Raw genomic sequence first — 22,229 nt, 5'->3', positions numbered from 1 at the left:
CACTTCACGACAAGACACGGCAATTGTGAGGAAAGTGAGGATGAATCCAGGGCTGTCCGCCCAAAAAATTGCATCACAAGTGAAAAGCGGGTTTGGAATTAATTTACATCCTTCCACGATACAACGCAGACCAAAATCTGTTGAACTTTCCGGAGAAATTGCCAAAAAGAAGACATGGTTCCCAGAGAAAAACCGGAAGAAGCGTTAGGCCAGGGAACTGCATAAGGCTACTTGCACCGTTATCGACTAGAAAAATTTTTTGTTCCCGGATGGGACCAAAATTGTGCTCCTTGGTTCTAATGGAGTTAGATGAGTGCGGTGGAAGGCAAAGGAGACCTTTTTAAAGCGTAATCTTAGACCCACTACGAAACATGGTGGAGGTGAACCAATCAATGGTTTATTCGCTCAAAAGATTAGGTCTAAAAAACCGTTAATTTTGCATGAAGAGTCATGGCATGGGGTAGTATAGCTTGGAAAGGTGTCGGGACACTGGAATTTATCGACGGTGTCATGACTAAGGAGGTTTACCTGCATTTGTTAAAAATAAATATCCGCCAGTCTGCTACATAAGTTGAATTGGCTCGCAAATTCATATTCAAACAGGACGGAAATCCAAAACATAAAGCCAAAATCATCCGCAAATGGCTGAAGGAGACTAAGATAAACACGTTAGATTGGGTTACCCAGTCTCTTGACCTCAACCCCGTTGAAAACCTCTGGTCAGCACTGAAGCGTCGGATCGCGGAACCGAAACCCAGTAACCTTGTATCCCTAAAAGTAGTGATCACAGAAGAATGGGCAAACATTGGTCAAAATGTTACCAAAGGGTTAGTGGAGTCCATGTCGAGGCGCATTCAAGCAGGTATTGCGGCTAACGGTGGTCACACAAAATATCGAAGGGGATGACGTGGCTGTATCAACACTTATGCACGATGCAATTTACGTTTTTCGAGACTCAAATGTTCATAGAAAGTTCAGTTTCCATTCAATTAACTCAAAATTTTGCACATATGTACTCATAGCCACTGTGAATAAATGGTGTACAAATTAGATTAAAATAATAAGCTGTTCTGGAGAACCAACAATTTGAATTTTGTAGAAAACACTGTATCATCATATATGCATGATACTGTATGTGGCGGAAATTTTAGGACCATACTTTTATCCTTTTTTCCGTTTGAGAGTAAAAATTCTTGCATGTGGCAACGCAATGTCGTGCTGACAGTCCAATCCATGCTTTTGCGTTGCCACATGCAAGGACTTCGTCATTTGTTACACAAGATCGTTCGTATTAAATACCACATGAATTTTTACCCTGAAACGGAAAAAAAGGATAAAAGTATGGTCCTAAAATTTCCGCCACATAGTTAACTCATTGTTGCCAGAAGGACAGATTTGTGAAAATGTCAAAAATATCCAATATGTCAATGTCAATGTGTCACCAAATTTGACAAATACTTACATTGACACGTTTTAAATGTCAGTTATATTTGAAATTTATGACAATTATGATATGTCGACGTGTCAATTGGCACATTGACAGCCCGAATTTACTGGACGAGAAAAGCTGCCAAAGACCACACCCACACAGGGGGTGTGGTTATGAGATTGTAAGTATCAAATCAGAATCCATGCAGTTCGCTGAGAAAAATGATATGCTACATGCCTTATATGCGAATGATCTGAAAATCACGCCGAACAATACCCACAGGGGGTGTGGTTTCCAGATTCGAAGTATTGCATCGTAATCTCCTCGGTCCGCTGAGAAAAATGATATGCTACATGAGCTATCTGCAAGGGATTGTAGAAGTCGCCGGGAACTACACCCACTGGGGGTGTGGTTTCCAAATTTGAAGTATTGCATCGTAATCTGTTCAGTTGGCTGAGAAAAATGATATGCTACATGCCTTATATGCGAATGATCTGAAAATCACGCCGAACAATACCCACAGGGGGTGTGGTTTCCAGATTCGAAGTATTGCATCGTAATCTGTTCAGTTGGCTGAGAAAAATGATATGCTACATGACCTATCTGCAAAGGATTGGAAAAGTCGCCGGGAACCACACCCACTGGGGGTGTGGTTTCCAAATTTGAAGTATTGCATCGTAATCACCTCGGCACGCTGAGAAAAATGATATGTCGCATGCCAGGTATTGATCAAGTTGATACAAAAGCGCTGATAGCCACACCCCCTGCCCCCATGGTCATACAACATAAGGTCATTGTGTTGAGGTGGATAACACGGTCAAAATTACGTTAAATAGGGATGGTTAATTTGTGAAACCATGGTGGAAACGGATTTTACTCATTTGTTTCCACTTTCGACCACACCCACCACGGCCCATATTAGAGGGGTGTGACCTACTGAGCTCTCCTTTGATGACCCTACAATTCGCCGTGATTTCGCCAAAAATTGGTAACCGAGCCATTATACATCCATTTTAAACTGAAATAACTAGTTGGAAAAATGTATCTCGCTTGTTGACCTTATGACCTCAATATCCGGGGGGTGTGGTCGAATTTAAAAAATCTGGGAATATATATTTCGCCCAACGGTCCAAGGCTTCAAAAACATTTGGAATTTTGAAAATCCATCAACAACATAAGTCACAAGAAATTTTCAAAATCTTGCATGTTTTTATTTATGACCAAGTTCTATTGACCTTTGACCTCGGTTGGAGGTCAAACCAGTGAAAATCTGGGGTCGGAGGTATGGAGACTTTTGTTCAGCACATCGAAGTCTACAACATATCAAAAATTCAGAAAATTCGACGGCAGGCAGTTTTCCCATAAGAAGGGTGCCTCCTCCTTTCAGCTACTTTTACGACACCACAAAACCCGGAAAAATCCACCTGTACCAAGAAGACATTTGGAACTACTCCAAAAACCTAAAAATCCTCGGTCTCGCCGTCATCTGTCACATTTTCGTCGTCCTCCTGTCCGAACTGCGTGACCTCGTCGTCTCCCTGCTCGACCGAACTCGCGCCGCCGTCAACCAGCAGAAAGTTCGGACGCAGAAGCGCCTCGCCCGCAGAAAAATCATGGTCCCCATTTACGGCGCGGATGGCGCAGTGAATCGAATCATGTTGGAACATTCCGGCGCGCCGGGCGGACAGGAAGACTGGATTTATTGGAAGGATGGCCAGCACGACGAGGACAATGAGGAATGGGCGGGAGATTCGGCGGATTCAAATGAAGAAAGGGTCGTCCTCTCAAACGTGAATGAGGACGAGGTCGATGAAAACAATGTGGTCACGTTGGGCGAGTCTACGCGCGTCAAGGTGGTCAAACATCCATCAATTTTGATGAAACAGTAAGTTTCTGGGAAATATTCGGTTTCGGATTTTACCCCATTTTTAAAATATAAAATTTCATTTATTTTAAATTCGTGGTTCTCCAAGTTCAAATCTTGTGGGGCAAAATTCTCAGAAGATATTTCGCTTTTTGGATAAAATTAACAAACTTATTTTGGACTTTAATTTCATAATTTTCCAAATTTTGTTTAGCAATTTCGAATTTATTTTAATTTTGAGATTTTTCAGAATTCGACTAAACCTTCATCAATTTTGATGAAGCAGTAAGTTTCCGGGAAATATTTGGCTTGGATTTTTACCACATTTTGGATAAAATTACGAAACTTTTTTTTAAATTCATGATGCTCCAAGTTCAAATTTTGTTGGGTAAAATTTCCAGAAATATTTGGCTTGGATTTTTACCTATAATTGTTTTTATAAAATTGCCGTTCTTCTTTTAAAAATTCATGAGTGTCGAAGTTCAAATTTTGTGGTGCAAAAGTTTCGGATAAAATTAGACTTTTTGGATAATAAGTGTTTCCACAAAAATGTATTACACCTACGCCGGAAACATGTTGATGGGAATAAATTAAATACAAAAAAACCTTAGATGCTGCTCTTGGTCACAGTTAAATATCTGTAGATTTTCATCATTTTAAAAATGCTCTAAATTGGTTTGGAATTCTCATTGTACGAACTAATCTTAAATATATGTAATAAAGGGTTGAAATTCCCTAAATTTATTTGAATCGAAAAAAAAAAATTTTGCTTAATTGCTCGTTTTTTTTAAGAAATCAATAAATAATTCTCCATTTTCAGGTACGGTCCACCCCCCGATCTGACCGCTACGACGGACCTGAAACCCATAATAAAACCCACCCCGGACAACAAACCCCGTCTCGAAGACGTCCGCCTCCCGTCCCCACCGAGAAATAAAGGCCTTCAGCGCACCGTCGGTCCCGCCGAGCGGGGCGCGCGGCACCCGCTATTTCAACAGCAGTACCAGCGCAAACGGGAATCTGGCGACCATCAAGCACCGCGACCTTTTCATCTCAACAAAGGTCCACCACCACCAATACCTGTTCACTTTCATTCATTTGACTGATTATGATAGTGCATGGAAATGAATTTCTTGTTAGATATTTGAATGAAAATGAGTAAGGATTCGGTCATTTCAGATGAATGACTTTGAATGAAAGGATTTCTCACTCATTTCATTTTTCACCCTATACTAAATACATGTGGTGAAGTAAGAAATGAAGTCGGATGAAGTGAAGTGAATTTGAGCGAAAATGACTGAATGTGAATGAAAATCTTCTCGGGATGACTGATTTTTGAATGAAAACTAAATTTTTGAACAGGTATTCCACGACCGGAAGCGGCAGCGGCGCTAATTTCAAAACCTGTCCCGCCAAAGAAGGAGGTTCAACTCCCCGCATCACCGCCAAGATCGCCACCAACCCCCCCCCCCCGCAACAGAAGAGAGGACGGAATAACGGAATTCTCAAAAATTATGATGAAACCCAGCCTACCGACGAAGGAGGTGGAATGAATTTCGAACAACCGGAACAAGATTTTGATAAAATTGCCACCAAAGCCTTGATCAATGCGTACAAGAGAGAGTACAATGTATGCAAATTATCCCTCTTTTTACAGGAAATTTTTCATAACCAAAAATAATTTAAGAATCTAACAATGGAGGTCTCCCAGTCAATGCTCTCACATTTTGAGCAAATTAGTGTCATTCGAGCACGAATTTGATTAATATGAAATTTGCGAAATACACGATCTCCCAATGGGCACGTTTGGCAGAGATTTTTGCATCCATTCCATCATTTTTTTGCGCACTAAATTTAGAAAGTGTACAATTTGTCGACTTTACTGCGCGTTTTCTCCTCTTGGGATGCAAAAATCTCTGGCAAACGTGCCCATTGGGAGGTCGTTCCCTAATTTCATCCTAATTAAATTTGTCATCGATTCACACTAATTTGCTAAAAATCTGAGAGCTGGGAGAACTCCACTCTCAGTATTATGAAAATTATTTTTTTATTTCATTTTTTATGAAAAAAAATCCACTAAAAATATGTTAAGTTTTTATGCGCGATATCATCCCCGTTTTTGTCCAAAATTTAGGCTAAACTCGCCAACAAGAAGGTTTTGGGCCGTCCCGACGTGCACGGTCACCTTCCCCACATTCTACCCGCGGTCAAACGCGACTCCCAACCTGAAGACGACGCCCGACGCGGATTTGACCACGCCACGAAGAAAATCAACTACAGCCATCCCGCAGAAGACGCCAATTTTGAGGCGGAAAAGCGAAAGTACGAAAGGTCCCATCACGCCCATGAAATCGATCGCTTGGCGTATCACACGAATCAGAAGGAAATGCATAAAGTGGGGGCCGGTGAAAAGAAAAAGGGACATGGTAATTAATTAATTAATTACGCAATTAATTAAAAAAACGAATTTGCATAATTTCACGTAAAGCAGCAGCAGCAGATCACAATAAATCCAATAAGGAGCCACCCAGAGCGAGGAGGACGACGATCGAGCGAGCAGTTTTTGACCACGTGGCTTTCGAGAAGAGGAGGGATGGCAGTGGTGGAAGTGAAATTAATGGGTAGCCTGATTTTTTAATCACAAATTTACGTTTTTTAAAATTACTGGAAATTTTCCTATCTCTCGAGTTTTATAAAAATTTCCGGAACTATCTTGAAGTCACTCTGAAATGTCATCTAAACATTTTTGAAATTGTCTCCGGAAATTTTAATAGATTTTGAGGTCTAAAAACGTAGGTTAACTAACTGTTTAATTAGTGAGCGGTCATGCATTTTGTGTCATTTTGTAGGGAAATGCAGGAACCCGAACCCGAACCTGAACCCGAAAAACCCCATCGACCCGGCAAGAAGCGGGTTTACAATGCCGCCCTGACCCCAAAACTACCCCACGCCACGGTCTCCTTTCACCTCCTCGGGTCAAAGCTGGATCGGAGAGGCGAAGAGGAAAAGTTGGCTCCGGAACAGGTAGCAATTTAATGTCGGACTCGATGACATTTGAAATGAATCAGCACATTTTTCACCTCTGGGAATTTATTTCAAAATTCTGGACGACAAATTTGCATAGTCGATAATTTGGTTAATTGAAGGTATGTAAGTTTTTTAGGCGGTTTCAATGAGTTCCAATTTTTCTGAAGGCGTCTTAAACTTGAAATCTCCTTCAAAAACGGTCAAAATCTTGAGTGTATATTTCTAAAAAAAAATTAGCAATAACTCCCTGCTCTACAAATTTGTCGTTCAGAATTTTAAAATAAGTTCCTAAATCCCTAGAAATGATTAAAAATGTGCTGATTTTGGTGATGAGTCATCCAGTCGAACGGAAATGATTAAATACTAAATACAATTTCTCCTCTAATTTACACAATTTTTTGCAGGTTTCTCAACTCCGCCGACACCCCGGAATTCATACCACGCACGGAATTCGCCACGCAAAAGATGCTCCTCCTTTAAAGGAGAAAGAATCGAAAATCGTGTTCCATCCGCTCATCCAATTCTACGATATTCCACACCCTCCATCCCCACCCGAAGTGGAAACACACGGTGCAAGAAGGAAATCACATCCTCCTCATCACAACAAAACACACGGGGTAACATAAAACCACGATTTCAACATACTAACAAAAATCTTAACTCGGAAACATTGAAATTTTAGAAACAGAAAAATTTGACAAGACAAGTAAACCCAAACCTGCACAAGTTTGACCATTTCGAACCCGACACGCAATTTACGGGACATCGGCCCCCGAATCAAGACGACGATGGTGACGCCGAGACGAGAGGCGGATACAGTAGAGGGGGTCGGTCGGGGGGCAATAATTAGCATAATTTGTGGTATTAATTGGATATGGAAATTAATAATAAAATAAAACTTGGTAAATAACTTTTCATGAAAAATATTGCATGAAAATTCACGCAAAAAGATATTACGGGAATTGAAATAAAGTGGAAATAAATAAGTTTTTTACGACAAATATTTCATGAAAATTCATGCAAGAGATTATCTGATTACGGGAATTAAAAATAAACTGAAAATATTTAAAAGTTCACAAATAACTTTTCAAGAAAAATACTGCATGGAAATTCAAAATGTAAAAGATATCACGGGAATTAAAATAAGTGAAAATAAATAACATCTCATGAAAAATATTTCATGAAAATTCATCTGAAAGATATTATTGGAATTAAAACAAATCCAACATAAATAAATTTTCATGAAAAATATTCAAGCAAAATTCATGTAAGGATATTATTTGATTATGGGAATTAAAATGATATGCTTCATAATAAATAGCTTTTCATGAAAAATACTGCATGACAAATTCATGTAAAATGAATTAATAATTATTTGATTACGGAATTAAAATAGTGTGAAAATAGTACGAAAAAATATTCCATACGATATTATTTTATCACGCCAATTAAAATAAACTGAAAATAGAACAGGATAAATGTTCCACGTTTTCATGAAAAATATTGCATGACAAATACATGAAAATCCTTTGTTCATACTTTGGAACTTGGCAGAGTGTGTTTTATGTCTTAGTCTTTACTACTTCCCTGACCTTCAACTTGTTATTAATCTCTTTTCCATCAGGGCCCCTGATGAGATCCAAGCTAGAAATAAATGCGTAAAGTTCGCATCAATTATTTATTAAAGGCTGCGTCCCACTACCATCTGCATATCCACTTCCCTTCCCACTTCATAGTCCGACAACTCTGAAACAATCGAGTCGTTAAAAAATGTGGGGACAAAATTTACACTGAAGCTAATCACGCTATTATTTTTGCAACATTGTAAAATCCATAAATTCTGTAAACTTACAAACTTTTACATTCACGCCCTCCTTCGTAACTACGTAAACAGCGTAAAATCCGTAAACTTACAAACGTTTACAAACGGCTTCCCGTGAATTCACTTTTGCAATTATTTTCGTAAAAATTTATCTGATAATTGAAACAAAATGCCGATCATTTCCAGAAAACGGAAATTAATGGAAGAAATTTGTGGAGCTGCATTTATTGATATAATATATACCACGAACAGTGGAGGCTGTTCCTATAAAAATTTCAACCCTCCAAAATTCTAATCCTAAGTTATTTTTCGACTCCTCACTAAATCTTAGCTGAATATATAACTTCTTAGAAATCGGTATGGGTACCCCTTCCTTATTGTCCATCTGGTTATTTTTTGTTCATCTTTGACTTCATATTCTTTGATGAGAAGCTATTAAGTATCACCGTTCCGAATTTCAGCTTTTTGAGACAAGTTATGAAAATCGGTATGGGTCACCCCAACGGGTCCCGGATGTGAAAATTTTACCGATTTCACTTCATATTCTTCCATTAGGGGCCTTTAGCAGCTTCTATACGAAATTTCAGCTCGATTGGATGATTTTGAAAGTCCGGTATGGGTCACCCCCTCGGGTACCTCTGCTTGAAAAATTTTCCAATTTCACTTCGTATTCTTTGATTAGGAGTCACTAGCAACATATATTGCCAAGTTTCTGCATCGAACAATTTTTTTTCTTCCCCAAATTGAGTTTACAAAATACTTTACAAAATTAAAAGACGCCTGTGAGCTGCGTAAGTTTACAAAAGTTTGTAAACTGGTTTTCCTTGGCAATTTTTGTAAAAGTTTGTAAACGTTTGTAAGTTTACGGATTTTACGCTGTTTACGTAGTTACGATGGAGGGCGTGAATTGCCTCTTTATAAATATTTCTGACGAAAATTAGCTTACAAATTTTTGAAAACTTACTCACATCAAGGGCGTCTTTTCGTTTTTTACAAGTTTGTAAAACTATTTTACAAAGTTATCAAACGACTTAGGATTAGTGTATTCCTTCACTGAAAACTTAATACAAATTTTATTTAGAAACCTGTCAGCATTTATCAAACTTTTTTGTCTGGAAACAACTTCATCAGAAGAAGAGAAGTTTTCCACCTTTTTAATCTGTTCATATTTAAACTGACACAATTAATTATCGCGACCGAAGTAACCCCAAAAAAAGAAGCGTCATTAAAAATTTAATGTCGTCACAAGTATTTTACCAACTTGGAGAATTAGATTACAAATTTTGTAAGTTTACTCACAATGGAACCTTTTTTCAAGCTGCACGAGATAAGCTTCGTGACATATGCTAAAAAATCAAGCTAAAAATAAGAAATGACGTGGTACTTATCTTTCCGTTGAATGGGCACTTTGAGGTCAAATATTTGAGGGCAAAGTTCACAGTAGCGGCCTGTTTTTTCTCAAGCGGGCGAGCGGAGGAGTGAAAATTTTCTCCTTCGAGGTCACTCCGCTCCCTTCACTGTCGCGCTAGTTTCGTTACTAGTATGCATTTCCAAAAATATACGTTTTTGGCGGCTGAGGTGACAATTTAATCGATAGCGGAGAGCTTTGTTCAGTTTTGTGATCGTCGTCGAGATCGCTTTGGCTCATCTTCACGGGAGACTTTTTCTTCTCATACATAAAGTTCTTATACAGTAGCAGGAGAGAAATACAGCTAAAAAGGTATAATTAGGAAATGAAACAAATATTTCGTGCAAAAATGACCACCTGTATGCAAAGCATAGAGAAAGTTGTGTACCTATTTCGGTAACTAACTTGCTCACCATACAAAAATAACCACGAATAGGAAGATTGTACTTACTCCTCAGTTATCATTTATGTACTCCGGCAATTCAACTTTGCATGAAACCACTTAAATACATGCAACTCCATATTTCTCAACACCACCAATAAAAAAATAGGAAACGATAAACACTAAATGCACCCCTCGTAAAAACTTGTATGCATAAACTCCCATGCGATACGAACCAATAATCAATTTTCGTCTTATAAAAAATCCAGCTTTGTTTGTACGTTAAATGCATAGGTAGATTTTTCGATATGCTCATCACTTAATCCATATGCATACTGAAGGGCATGGCGTAATAGAAAATTTCGCCCAGATGCGACATTGACAGATTTGGGAGAAGAGGAGCGGAGAAAATGCAAATGAGATAGTGATGTAGGTCGGTGAGACTCATCAACATAATAAAGTTCAGCGATGAACTTACATGACACCAGTTTTCGAATCATTCTGCAATTTGGTTGACCGTGGCCAAGCAAGTTATCATTAATTTACCAGCAAATACATACATATAGATGGTAAAGGGAAGACGCATTTCGTGAAATCGGCAACTTGTACTAATGAAGCTAAATGTATACACTTGCATTGCCGTGTCAATTGGAATTTCCTATAAAAAACCTACTCCAAGCAACTTTGCTTTTAAGATAGCATTAATACCATCTTGGTAGTTAAGGGCAACACATTTGGGTGGAAATGACCCCTACCGGCCAACCACTTGACCGATCATGCCCATCTCCGAACTCATCCTTACTTTTTACCCGAAGATGAAGCATGCAAAATTTCAACTCGATAGCCTTTGTTTAAAGAGAGTTATCGTGCCTACAGACGGACGGACAGACAGACATCTTGACAAATCTATAAGGCCATCTTAAAAGGCCTAAAAATTGCCTGGCCCAATGTGAAAAGTAAAGTTCAATAAAAGTCGATTATGTATTTACACAGTTGTGGGTGATTCGATGTATTATATTATATATTTATTTATTAACATTAAGGGTGAGATCAAATCAATTATTTGCAATAAAAAATAAAAATAAGCTGAGATTAGCAACTTAATTTTTTGCCCGAGTCAGAACTTATGTGCCCGTTTTGTCCGTCTGTCCGTCTGCCACTATACTTTCGTTAAATTCATCCTATCGAGCTGAAATTTGGTATGGTTAGGTTTTGGAATCACCAACTACTTGTGTGTAAGTAAGTGAATCGAATTTCAAAAAATGTCTGCCTCAGAGATCCGAGAAGGTGATCGATCCTCATTGATTGTTAAAAACTCGGGCTTAATGAATCGGTACCAGAGTTTTTTTTTCCTCAACTCGATAGGTATTTTATTGGTTTATTAATTTTACCTACATACTCAAGAAGATTTATTAGAATTTCTAATTTAGAAACCACAACAGTTGGGAAGACATGATCCAAAATTATGTTTTTTTAGACGCATTTATTTATTATCAATTATCTATTCTTATTAGACATTTATGTACTTACATTCTATATAAATTCAATAAATTAATTATAAAATTGATTGTGTTTGCATTGATAATACATAAATTATTTGATATTGCTTCCGTCCATGCTTACATATCTTACTTAAAGATGATAATCCATCTTTTTCCATATTCTTATTATTTAATGTGTCCGCAGCTAGCTTTTAATTACGTGTTCAGTTCATGGCACAGTTGATTTTTCTTGTATGTATGTGTAGAATAATAATGTAACAAAGTTCCATTGGCAGATCACAGATTGCAAGGCACTTATTATACCCTCCCTGTATAATAAATTGCTACTCAAGTATATTTAATTCAACCAGTTATTACCTACTTTTTATAAATATAAGAATAAATACAATCAGCTTTGTAAAAGGTGGGGCACTTTTTTAGATAAGTCACATTATAAATACAAATACAAGACGCTTCTGATTCAGATCACTGGTCCATTCATTACGGTGATATTTAACTTCAAAATTCGTCGAGTTAATTAACTATTATTATAAATACATATTGTCTCTTTTCAAGATAAAGTTGTTTTAAAACCCTGAAACAAAATGTCAATGTTGATTTTGAACGATTTGCTGGCCCAGGAAAAGGTTATTACTATCTGTTCCATTATTGCAGTTAGTTTGGGTCACGGGTTTGTTGGGGGATTTACACGTCCCCAGGAGGGTGTTTTGTTGTTGGTGTTGGGGGTCCGTCGTGCTGTCGGGCGAGAGTGGGTTGGAATGGTCACTCCCATTTCCGGACTCTTTGCTCACCCACATTTGCTGCTGGCATTGCTGGACGTACTCCAACGTTCGTTGATAAGCTTCTGGTCGCATGGCCTGTGCCGGGCCGGGAGTTGAAGAAGACGAGGCTTGAGACATATTATTCTGCTGTTGAAGCATTATTTTGCTCTGCTGACTCTGACTCGTGACAGATTTGCATTGGATTTCCGGATTGTTTCCACCTCGTCCCCCACCGCGTCGTGGAACTGCCCCAGGAGGAACTTGGTTTTGTGGGAAATAAGTGTTGTTATTCGTATTGGTAGGCCAGGACGGTCCAGAGTTGTTGTAATAGCGAGGAGGAGGAGGAGGAGGACCATTGTTTGTGCTTGCGGTCGCCCCATTGTTTTGACTCCATTGGACAGTGGAGTAGTTGCACTGTGTTCGGGAAACGTTTCCTGGAGGAGGCCTGGGAGCCTGGGGCTGGTAACAACTTTGGGTGTTGTGGTGGTAATTTTGTGGAAATTGGTGTCCGGTTTGGTGGTATGATTGGGTTCCGTAGGGCTGGTTTTGTTGGGCAGGTGGCGCATATCCCGCAGCAGCCGATAGTGGGGCGTGGGCGTAACCATTGTTCACTGGTCCTCCATTGTGTGAGAAGCCATTGTTATTGTTGGGAGGGTAGTAACAAGCACCCGCCACGTTTTGGTGGTAGGTTGGCTGGTGACCATTTTCTGTCCCATTCTGCTGGGGGTAAGCGCCTGGTTGGTCACACGTTCCGTACGGGGCAGGAGAGCTGGGCTGATTGTTTGCGGGCATTCCTCGTTGTAACATATTATTGGCAAGGCTTGGTTGCTGAGAAATGTTGAGATTTCTTGGACTAGGAGAGACCACGTGGGGATGATCTTGACATTTGGGTGGGGAGACCGCGTTCGGCTGAGAGAACGCAGGACTGGGCAAGGGCTGATTTCCGTACGGATTCGGTGGGAAATGACAGGCAGCAGACGGGGCTGGATTATTATTGCTCGCAGCCATGTGGTTTCCACTTTGATAGTTGTTTTGAATTGAGACAAAAGCTGGCCGATTGGCATTCCTGTGCTGCGTTTGGGCTGGGCTTGGAAAGTTTGGGGGGGTCCAACCATCCATCACGGCTTGATTGTAAGGGGGCGGTGGGGGCAGGTTGTTCTGCGGGATTGGGACGGGATACCCCGTGTTCGGAGGGGGGCAAGTACTCGGACGAGTGGGATCTTGATTGCTTGGGTATCCAAATCGCTGCTGACCTTGGCACTCGCTCGCCAAGTAGTTCGCCATGTCGTCAGGAATTAAAAAGTCGTCACCCATTGAGACTTCAAGTTGGGCAGGATTTCCTCCATTTTGTTGCATACTTCCAGGAGGGGCGGTGTTGGCGCCCCCGTTTTGTTGCTGTAGTTGGTAACCAGCAGGGTTGCTGAGCCCGGCTTGTTGCTGTCCGTGCAGCTGCTGTTTTTGTTGATGTCTTTGCAGAGCGTCGTTAAGTTGGCTGGGGGTGACGAAGCTCATTCCTTGAGAGACTTGCATCCTGGAGGTTGTCCCATTTTGCTGCATGCTTGTGCAAGGGTCGGACATTCTTCTCATGTCGCTGAGCGCGTCGGAACTATTTCTCATCATCATATTTCCCACCCAGGACGCGTCCAGTCTCGCAGCCGCGGTTTGACTCTGGATCAAATAGTTTCCCGATGAGGTCAGGGTGTTTTGAGAGCCGTTATTTTGTTGTTGGTTTTCCTTCTCCTCGAGACCAAGGGCGCGTCTGTGGAGGCGTTCGAGGTGGGCTTGAGCCTGGACGGAGGACGTGAGAGTGAGCGTGTTGGAGGAGGAGGCGAGCGAGTTGAGGGGGTTGGGGTCCGTGGTGGCGGAGTCGCTTTCCTGGGCGGCGGAAGAAGAGCGGCGCGACGACCCGGGTGAGATTGGGTCGTAGGGGGACGCGTTGACCACTTGGCGATGGTGGGGTTGAGGAGGGGGGACGTTCTGGTTGGATGTTTGAGAGAGGGAGGAGGACCGACGGGAATTTTGACCGCCGTCCGAACGCATCGAGCTGTAGTAGGAACTTAGCGTAGAATTGCCAGAGTCACGCCGAGTCGTGGCGTTAGATTGGTCGGGTGGGGACTTGAGGGTTGTTTGCTAAAGAAAAGGAATATTATATGGTTAGATAATTGTGCAGGGGGTGGTGAATATTATGACGAGTTAATTAGTAAATTTTAGTGGATACCATGTGAGGGTTTGGAAGACGCGGGTTGAGATCATTTCCTGGAGGTTTTGCGGCAAGAGAGGCTCCTCCAGACGGGTAGTTATTGTTGGAAGAGGGAGGCCCTTCCATTTTGAGATCTGTAATTCTGCGATTGAGATTTTCAATCCCCAAATTTCGACGAGGGCCTGAAAACAAGAGAAATAATCGATCTGATCAAGTACGACGCCAATAATCCTTTTCAAGTATAAAGTATGCATAAAAATTTATAATGGTAATCATGCAAATGTAATTGCTAATTATATTACTTTTCTGAATGTGTTTGTGCTTAACAAAGGACTCGATGACTTTTCTTCAAAATTGTCAAAATCAGCACATTTTGAATCATTTTTCGATTCTGGGAATTTATTTTTAAATTTAGTAATTTTATTAACGGGGCGTGATAGTTTGCTCTGGCCGCTCTATCAGCCAATACAGTCTCTCGCTCAATATTTCTCCGTATGTTTACAACATGCATAATTTTTTGCACAGATTTTTGAGCTTCTCAATCTTATACCGAGATTAAATGTGCACTCAAAAATGTGAAATTTGTTGAATTATAACTATTGATAGTTGGGCAACAAGGGAGCAGGCCCTTTAAGGAATTGATATGCTACTTTTATTTATATTAAATGCCGAATATCAATTTCCATCAAAATTTTGTTTCCTCTCGAGTTCGTCATTTAATATAAATAAAAGTAGCATATCAATTCCTTAAAGGGCCTGCTCCCTTGTTGCCCAACTATCAATAGTTATAATTCAACAAATTTCACATTTTTGAGTGCACATTTAATCTCGGTATAAGATTGAGAAGCTCAAAAAATTGCATTTTTTCCTGATTCGTCTCAATTTGTCATATGCGTAATTTGAGTATGCGTGGTGGGAAGCCACCACCACACATACTCTTCCCACTGGAAACCACTAAAAACATAAACAATGCCAGATGATATTTGCAGTTTTTTGCAAAAAATTCAAAATTCCCACCGAAACTTGTGAACTTTATACCCCACCGAGTTCGTCAGTTTCGCCACTATGTGATTTATGAGGATTAGAATAACATAAAATATTGTCAACTCTTAATAGAATGGTGGTGTTTTAAAAGCGAGTTTCGAAGAGTGCTAATTTTTCTGAAGATTTATTAAACTTAAGATCTCCAACTCCCAGAATGGAGAAATGATTAAAAATTTGGTGATTTTGACGATGAGTCATCTACGTTAAATAAGAGTTATCTTCATAACAATTGAAGCACTGACCATGAGTATCGATTGAGGACGGGATTGGGGCGGGCTGGAAGGCGAATCCCTTGGCTCCCATCCTCCCTCGAAATCGCCTCCCTCCGTAATATTCCTCCGGATGGTGTGACCCAGGTCCGCCGCCAGCACCGACGCCAATCCCCACGCCGCCGCCCACCCCGATCCCCAACATTTGTGGAATAACTTCCTCCTCCTCCTTGAGATCCCAGCAGGGTTGTTGAGCTTGTTGTGGTTGCTGGTGGTGGTGGTGGTGCGTCATCATCGGGGAGTTGTCGTAGACAGACCCCGTGTCACTCATTTCGTTCGTGGTGCTCACATTGTTGTCGCTGATCGGCTCTTCCATGGGCTCCACGCCATTAATTTCAGTACCCGAAGAATCACCACCCGGACTGCTTTGTTGGTGGGGAGAATTCGGATCCATCTAAAATAACGGAGTGTCATTAAGGCTCTACTTCATTTTCATCGAGTATTTAGTCTCATTCAACCCGTGCCCAATGTCTTTAAATGTAATTTCTAAAATGGCATCAACTTCATGAGTGTTGAGATAAATGGGACTTTTGATATTTTAATGTAAAGCTAATTTTTGGTACTACAAAACCTTGGTGGTTTGAAAAATTAGAAAATTCATTTACTATTTTTGCACACTAAATTTCTTCAAAAATTAATTTTCTAACTTTTCAAACCACCAAGGTTTTGTAGTACCAAAAATTAGCTTTACATTAAAATATCAAAAGTCCCATTTATCTCAACACTCATGAAGTTGATGCCATTTTAGAAATTACATTTAAAGACATTAACACGGGTTAAGTGAGATTGCGCGCGAACGCGTCATCCACAACAGTCTTAATGAGTAATAATTCCTCGATTTGAGAATATTTAGATGGGAATTATTGAAAATATGAACCTCTGATTTGATGGAGGGGCTTGAAATGGAGGTTGTTTTTGACCCCATGTCTTCACTTCTGGGGGACTCGGCACTCCCGTTGTGACCTCGCCCTCCTTTCCCGTTCCTCTCGTGGTCATGTCCACTCCCATGGTCGTTCCCCTTGTGCTTCTTGCTTGCATAGAAATCCGCCCCATGAACCGTTTTCACATGTTTTCTTAACGAGCTGGGATCCGTGTAGCGTTTCGTGCAGCCGGGTGCTTTGCAAACGTAGGGTTTCTGACAGAAAAACAGGTAAACATTTCAATCAAATTGTTATTTATTAAGTGAACAATTGAGAACTGGATTGTGTCAAACCTCATTTGAATGTGTTCGGTTTTGATGTTTCGCTCGGTCGGACGCGTTGCTGAATGCTTTCACACAACCTGGAAAATCAAAAATAAGTAAATATTTATGGAAGGGTTACGGATTTATTGAAATTTTTGAAAGCTTGAAATGAAAATTTTCTGGGGCAGTCATACGTACCTGGATATTCGCAAGTGTAGGGCTTTTCTCCGGTGTGTGATCTCAGGTGAGTTTTCAAATTCTCGAGTCTGGAGTAGGCTTTGAGACATCCTTCAAACTGAAATTGACCAAAAAATAATGGTATATTCATCAATTATTCGTTCTCATAATCATCATCATCATCGCCACCATTTTCCCGTCCCATAACGAATTTCAGCTCGCTCCACACACCTTGCCAAGAGTGGAGCATTATTTTATTGGATATGCATGCCCTAGTCTGGCTGGAGAATAAGGGCGCATTAATACCGGGAATGAAGCCATCTCTCATTTCTCAGACGAGGAGGGGAACCCTTTATTTAGTCCTGGGTTCAGGAGAGGAAAGCCATAAATCTAACGCCATGTGGTGCCTGCAGTTTGGTTTGTTAATGCGGCATTCCTCCCTCCACCAAATTTATCACGAGATGTTGAGGAGATTTTGAAACAAATTATTCAAATTTTGAAATATGCCCCGTCTCTCGTCTAATGATGCCTTAATTTGTTACGGATTATGGGCCAAGAAGAAGACGCATCAGACACGATCCTACACCCACTTTTTATACGTGTGCAACAGTGTTCTACTCTTTTACATAGAGACTTCCACGCAGGGTTTCGTTTTTTGAGGGTTTGTTGCATTTCTTGCAGAGCAACGGCAGAAATGCGAGGTGCAAAAAGCATAGCTGTTCAAGTGGATCCACAAAGTGGACTGTGGTGTGGAAAGTGGACACGATTTTTTTGTGGTTTGTGGAATTGTGGATTGTAGTTTGTGGAAAGGTTTGTGGATTGTGGATTTGTGGATTGTAGTTGGTGGAAAGGTTTGTGGATTGTGGATTTGTGGATTGTAGTTTGTGGAAAGGTTTGTGGATTGTGGATTTGTGGATTGTAGTTGGTGGAAAGGTTTGTGGTTTGTGGAATTGTGGATTGTAGTTGGTGGAAAGGTTTGTGGATTGTGGATTTGTGGATTGTAGTTGGTGGAAAGGTTTGTGGTTTGTGGAATTGTGGATTGTAGTTTGTGGAAAGGTTTGTGGATTGTGGATTTGTGGATTGTAGTTGGTGGAAAGGTTTGTGGATTGTGGATTTGTGGATTGTAGTTGGTGGAAAGGTTTGTGGATTGTGGATTGTGGTGAGATGAAATGAACAGCTATGGCAAAAAGTGCCAGAAATATGCACCGTCTTGCAACACGCCCGGTGGAGCGTAGTTTCTTGCGTCTTGGATTTCTTGCAGGGCAAAAGGTGCAACCAGCAAAAAAACTCTTTCTTGGAGTAATTTCTTGAAGTTACTTGCATCCGAAACCCTGCTTTCACAATTTTTCTCATGCAATGCCCAGTCCGACCCCGGTCGGGGCACAAAATGCCCGAGTGCGGTGGCAATAAATAAGACCGTGGAGGAAAACAACGTGCATGTAGAAGTTAAGTAAATGCCAATGAGTCGTGGCCCGTTTGGCTTCCCATTACCGTTTCTTCTTTAGCATGGTCATTAAACAAGGGACGACTTGGACTGATGACAGTCGCTGAAGAAGAAGAAGCTATTTTTATGCCATTTCCTCTCCATATTGACAACATGTTATTACCCTCTTAAACTTTACAAGTCAATTTATTAGCCAGGGATGACTTACTCCAAGTTTCAGCACAAAGTAGCAACAAATCCAGAGTACTCATCGCCCCATTTAATTCACCTCAATGATGTTCTTCTTGGCAGTTTGAGAGAGAAAAATTAAAGGGAAACATGTAAATTACAACGGGGCTCGAATACTTGGAAATATGTACTTGTGCGTAATCAGAAAGTATCATTCATTCATTGATACGAATTAAATGTGTACTCTCATTTTACAATAAAATAATAGCGGACTTTTGTATCTCGTTAAAGTCATCACCAAAATCAGCCCATTTTTAATGATTTGTCGCTCTAAAAATTTATTTTAAAATTCTGGACGACAAATTTGCGGTCAGTGAGTTGATAAATGGAATGGTGTTGAGTTTTTTGAGCTAGTTTCGACGAGTTCCAATTTTTCTGAAGGCTTCTTAACCTCCTCATTCAAAAACTTTCAAAATCTGGAGTGTACATTTAAAAAAATGACAAATCCCTGCTCTACAAATTTGTCGTCCAGAATTTTAAAATAAATTCCCAGAGCCGAGAACTGATTGAAAAAATGTGTTGATTTTGGCTATGAATCATCAAGTCCTACGTTAATAACGACTCGATAAAGAAATGAATCTTGTCTGCCTGCATGTTTGAATATTTGGTTGAATTGAATCCAATAATTTATGCAAATGCTTCGATGGACCACCCCACCCGAGCTCGCACTGATTATTTAATGTGGGATGCGATGCACACACGGAGGGAAATTGTGTGGTGGATTGGATGGAGCTATCAAATCAAAACAGCCCCAATTTATTTAAAGCAGCCTCGTCGTCTTCATTTGCACTTGAGCTCTTTATCCGCAAACTCATTAAATATGCATCCCATTTATTTAGCTCGACTCTGATACAAATTACGACGAGAAACCAGTTTCATTAAAATTAAGTGCCAAAAACCTACCCCGTGTTTGAGGGTCAACCTACACCACCACGACTCAATTTATCACCGCAACAATTTATTTACGAGCAGAATATTGTATTACAATTGCGATAAGGTGACAAGGAAGACGATGGCGACGACGAAAAAATTAAGAAATTTGTTTACATACCGTGCATCGATGTGGCTGCAAAAACAAAAGAAATGGAAAAAATTAGTAACCAAATGGACCTAAATAGGTGTTCGAAAGAATGGATTATATTTCGTACCTTTTCGCCCGTGTGTCGCCGCATGTGGACGACGAGCATGTACTGGGCCTTGAAGGGTTTCTCCTCCCTCGAGCAGTCCTTCCACCGACAAATGAAGACCTTCTTGTTCGCGTGGATATGATCCGTGTTAATGTGCTGAAATTGAGAAGAGGGCAGAAATTGTAGGCACAATTAGCGGGATAAAATGCACATATTTATTACTAGCATTTAAGCCCGTCTCCCGCCGGGCGAAAGTTTATTTGATTATCATGGAATTTGAGTGGGATTGTTCATAATTCCACATAATTAATTTTTTATGGTATTTACACATGTAATTAGCTGGAAATGTCTGTTTCGAGCCATTCGAAAGTTAACTTTCTCCACTTTCACTTCCGTTTCGGAAAATTACTTTCACTTCCGTTGCAGACAAAAATTTCCAGCTTATAATATAGATGAATTTCTACCGTGACAAGCTCTTCTTGTGTTCCAAACTCCATGCAACAGTTTGTCCAGTGACAGTTGGTCTCGTAGAAATCGCCCGGCTCGTCCTTGTCCCCTTCGCCGCGGTCGTCCCCATTTGTCCCGCTTGTCGTTGTCGCTGGTTCTCGTCGTACTTTGATCCTTCTCGTGTTCACCCGATGCTCGTCCACTTCCATCGTGGAACTCACGGCACCCACGCCAGGGGAGGATTTGGGACAGGATTCGCCCTGAAATATGGGCAGAAAGTGGTCAGGAGCATGTAAAATGTAGAGGTGGGGACAATAAATAGAGTATCTGGAGCTCGGTTCTTCCCAGGGTTTCGATTTAGGGAGGTGTTACAGTCACAAAAAGACGAAAATCTGCATGACGAAGGCAACAGTCTTGCGAAAATGCAGATTTTGTGAAGAAGTTAACTTTTTATCGCTGTCAAAATACTGAATTCTTTAAAAATCGTGGAAAAAATGGATTTTGACAGCGATAAAAAGTCAATTTCTTCACAAAATCTGTATTTTCGACTGACTGTTGCCTTCTCCACATAGATTTTCGAGCTTTTGTGGGTGTAACACCCCCCGAAATCCAGAATGGAGCTCAAAATACTGGCTTGTGACAAGTATGTATTTTGGTCATGGCAAGATTTTTATGCAGTGTTGAATTTTCACCTCTTGCTTAATGTTGAGGGAGTGCTGGAGACTTGGCATGTAGAGGCTTTGATGGGCAGAAAAGGGTGAGTTGTAGAGACCCGCGTGGTGCAGAAAGGGAGATCCCGGGAGCGACCCGGCTAAGGGTCCGCTGCGGAGGAGGTGGGCCTGGAGTTGCTGAAGTGGCGGCATCCCCCCACCAAACCCCCCGGATAAACCTGCCCCCATTCCCAAGGCTGGACTCATCGTTCCTGAAAATATTCCTACTCTTTAATTTACTGATAAAATGTTCACATTATCACAAAAATCAGTATCATTTGGCATTGTCATCTTCATGCCAAGAACAGACTCACGATTAATCAAGATCTCCCAGCGTATGCTCTCCGATTTTAAATAAATTAGTGTCAATCGATGACAAATTTGATTAGTATCAAATTTGCGAAAAACACGATCTCCCAATGGGCACGTTTTGCGGAGATATTTGTATCCGAAGAGGAGAAAACGCGCAGTAAATTAGGAAAATTTTACACTTTCCAAACCTACTGCGCATTTTCTCCTCTTGGGATGCAAATATCTCTGCCAAACGTGCCCATTGATACATATATCGCGTCGTTTGCAAATTTCATATTAATCCAATTGACACTAATTTCGTCAAAATCAAACAACATACGCTGAGAGACCTCCATTCTCAGGTTTAAATTCTTTAACCTTTTCTTCATAGTTTTTTTTACAAAATACTTATTCGTCAAGTGGACTAGCAGTGAGGAGGAGGAGAATAAAATCGTTGTGTAGCTGGTGGACGTGGGGAGAGGAAGAGGAATCTCTTATTATTGCTTGAAAGCCAAAAGTTATCATTATCATTAAGATCATTACAGCACCGTTTCCCATTTCCATTCAACAAGTTAATTCAAGGATCTCATGTCGCCGTCGTGCTGCAGCAGCGGCTACTGTTTGATCCAACAATGTCTCTCTCTCTCTAAACCACAAGAAGAGGACTGAAATGTATAACATCATCGCCCGAATGACTTTCAGTTTTTGGAAACAGACAATAAAGAAAACAGCTCGGCGAGAAGAATAATTCTTTAAAATCATGTTTGTCTGTGGAAAAATGCCTGAATTTATGTCTAAAAACCCATTCGAAAGAGTGAGTGACGATTATAATGAAATGAAATTAAATCTCACTCAGCAGCGCAAATTAAAATGTGTTTGTTGCGAAATGTGAACAGGTTGTGAATTGTATTATC

At 40.5% G+C, this 22,229-nt stretch overlaps 1 protein-coding gene across 2 annotated transcripts in view; it reads right to left on the bottom strand.

The window, feature by feature from the left end:
• Positions 1 to 11,414: 11,414 nt before the first annotated feature.
• LOC110856078 (transcriptional activator GLI3) overlaps positions 11,415 to 22,229 on the bottom strand; it is an 87,801-nt gene continuing 76,986 nt past the window's right edge. For both annotated transcript variants that reach the window (XM_022104520.2, XM_035856626.1), the window contains 10 exons: positions 21,007 to 21,236; positions 20,332 to 20,574; positions 19,889 to 20,023; positions 19,792 to 19,806; positions 17,090 to 17,186; positions 16,922 to 16,989; positions 16,586 to 16,843; positions 15,682 to 16,102; positions 14,414 to 14,577; positions 11,415 to 14,325 (listed from right to left, as the gene is read on the bottom strand). In XM_022104520.2, coding sequence (XP_021960212.2) covers positions 12,022 to 14,325; positions 14,414 to 14,577; positions 15,682 to 16,102; positions 16,586 to 16,843; positions 16,922 to 16,989; positions 17,090 to 17,186; positions 19,792 to 19,806; positions 19,889 to 20,023; positions 20,332 to 20,574; positions 21,007 to 21,236 — 3,935 coding nt within the window. In that variant the 3' untranslated portion in view covers positions 11,415 to 12,021. The remainder of the gene's footprint in view (positions 14,326 to 14,413; positions 14,578 to 15,681; positions 16,103 to 16,585; positions 16,844 to 16,921; positions 16,990 to 17,089; positions 17,187 to 19,791; positions 19,807 to 19,888; positions 20,024 to 20,331; positions 20,575 to 21,006; positions 21,237 to 22,229) is intronic.

This window comes from Folsomia candida, unplaced genomic scaffold (genome assembly GCF_002217175.1).
Source record: "Folsomia candida strain VU population unplaced genomic scaffold, ASM221717v1 Fcan01_Sc014, whole genome shotgun sequence".
In the NCBI taxonomy this organism is placed as follows: domain Eukaryota; kingdom Metazoa; phylum Arthropoda; class Collembola; order Entomobryomorpha; family Isotomidae; genus Folsomia; species Folsomia candida.
The sequence above is the reverse complement of the archived record's forward strand: the minus strand, read 5'-3'. Positions and strand labels throughout refer to the sequence as shown.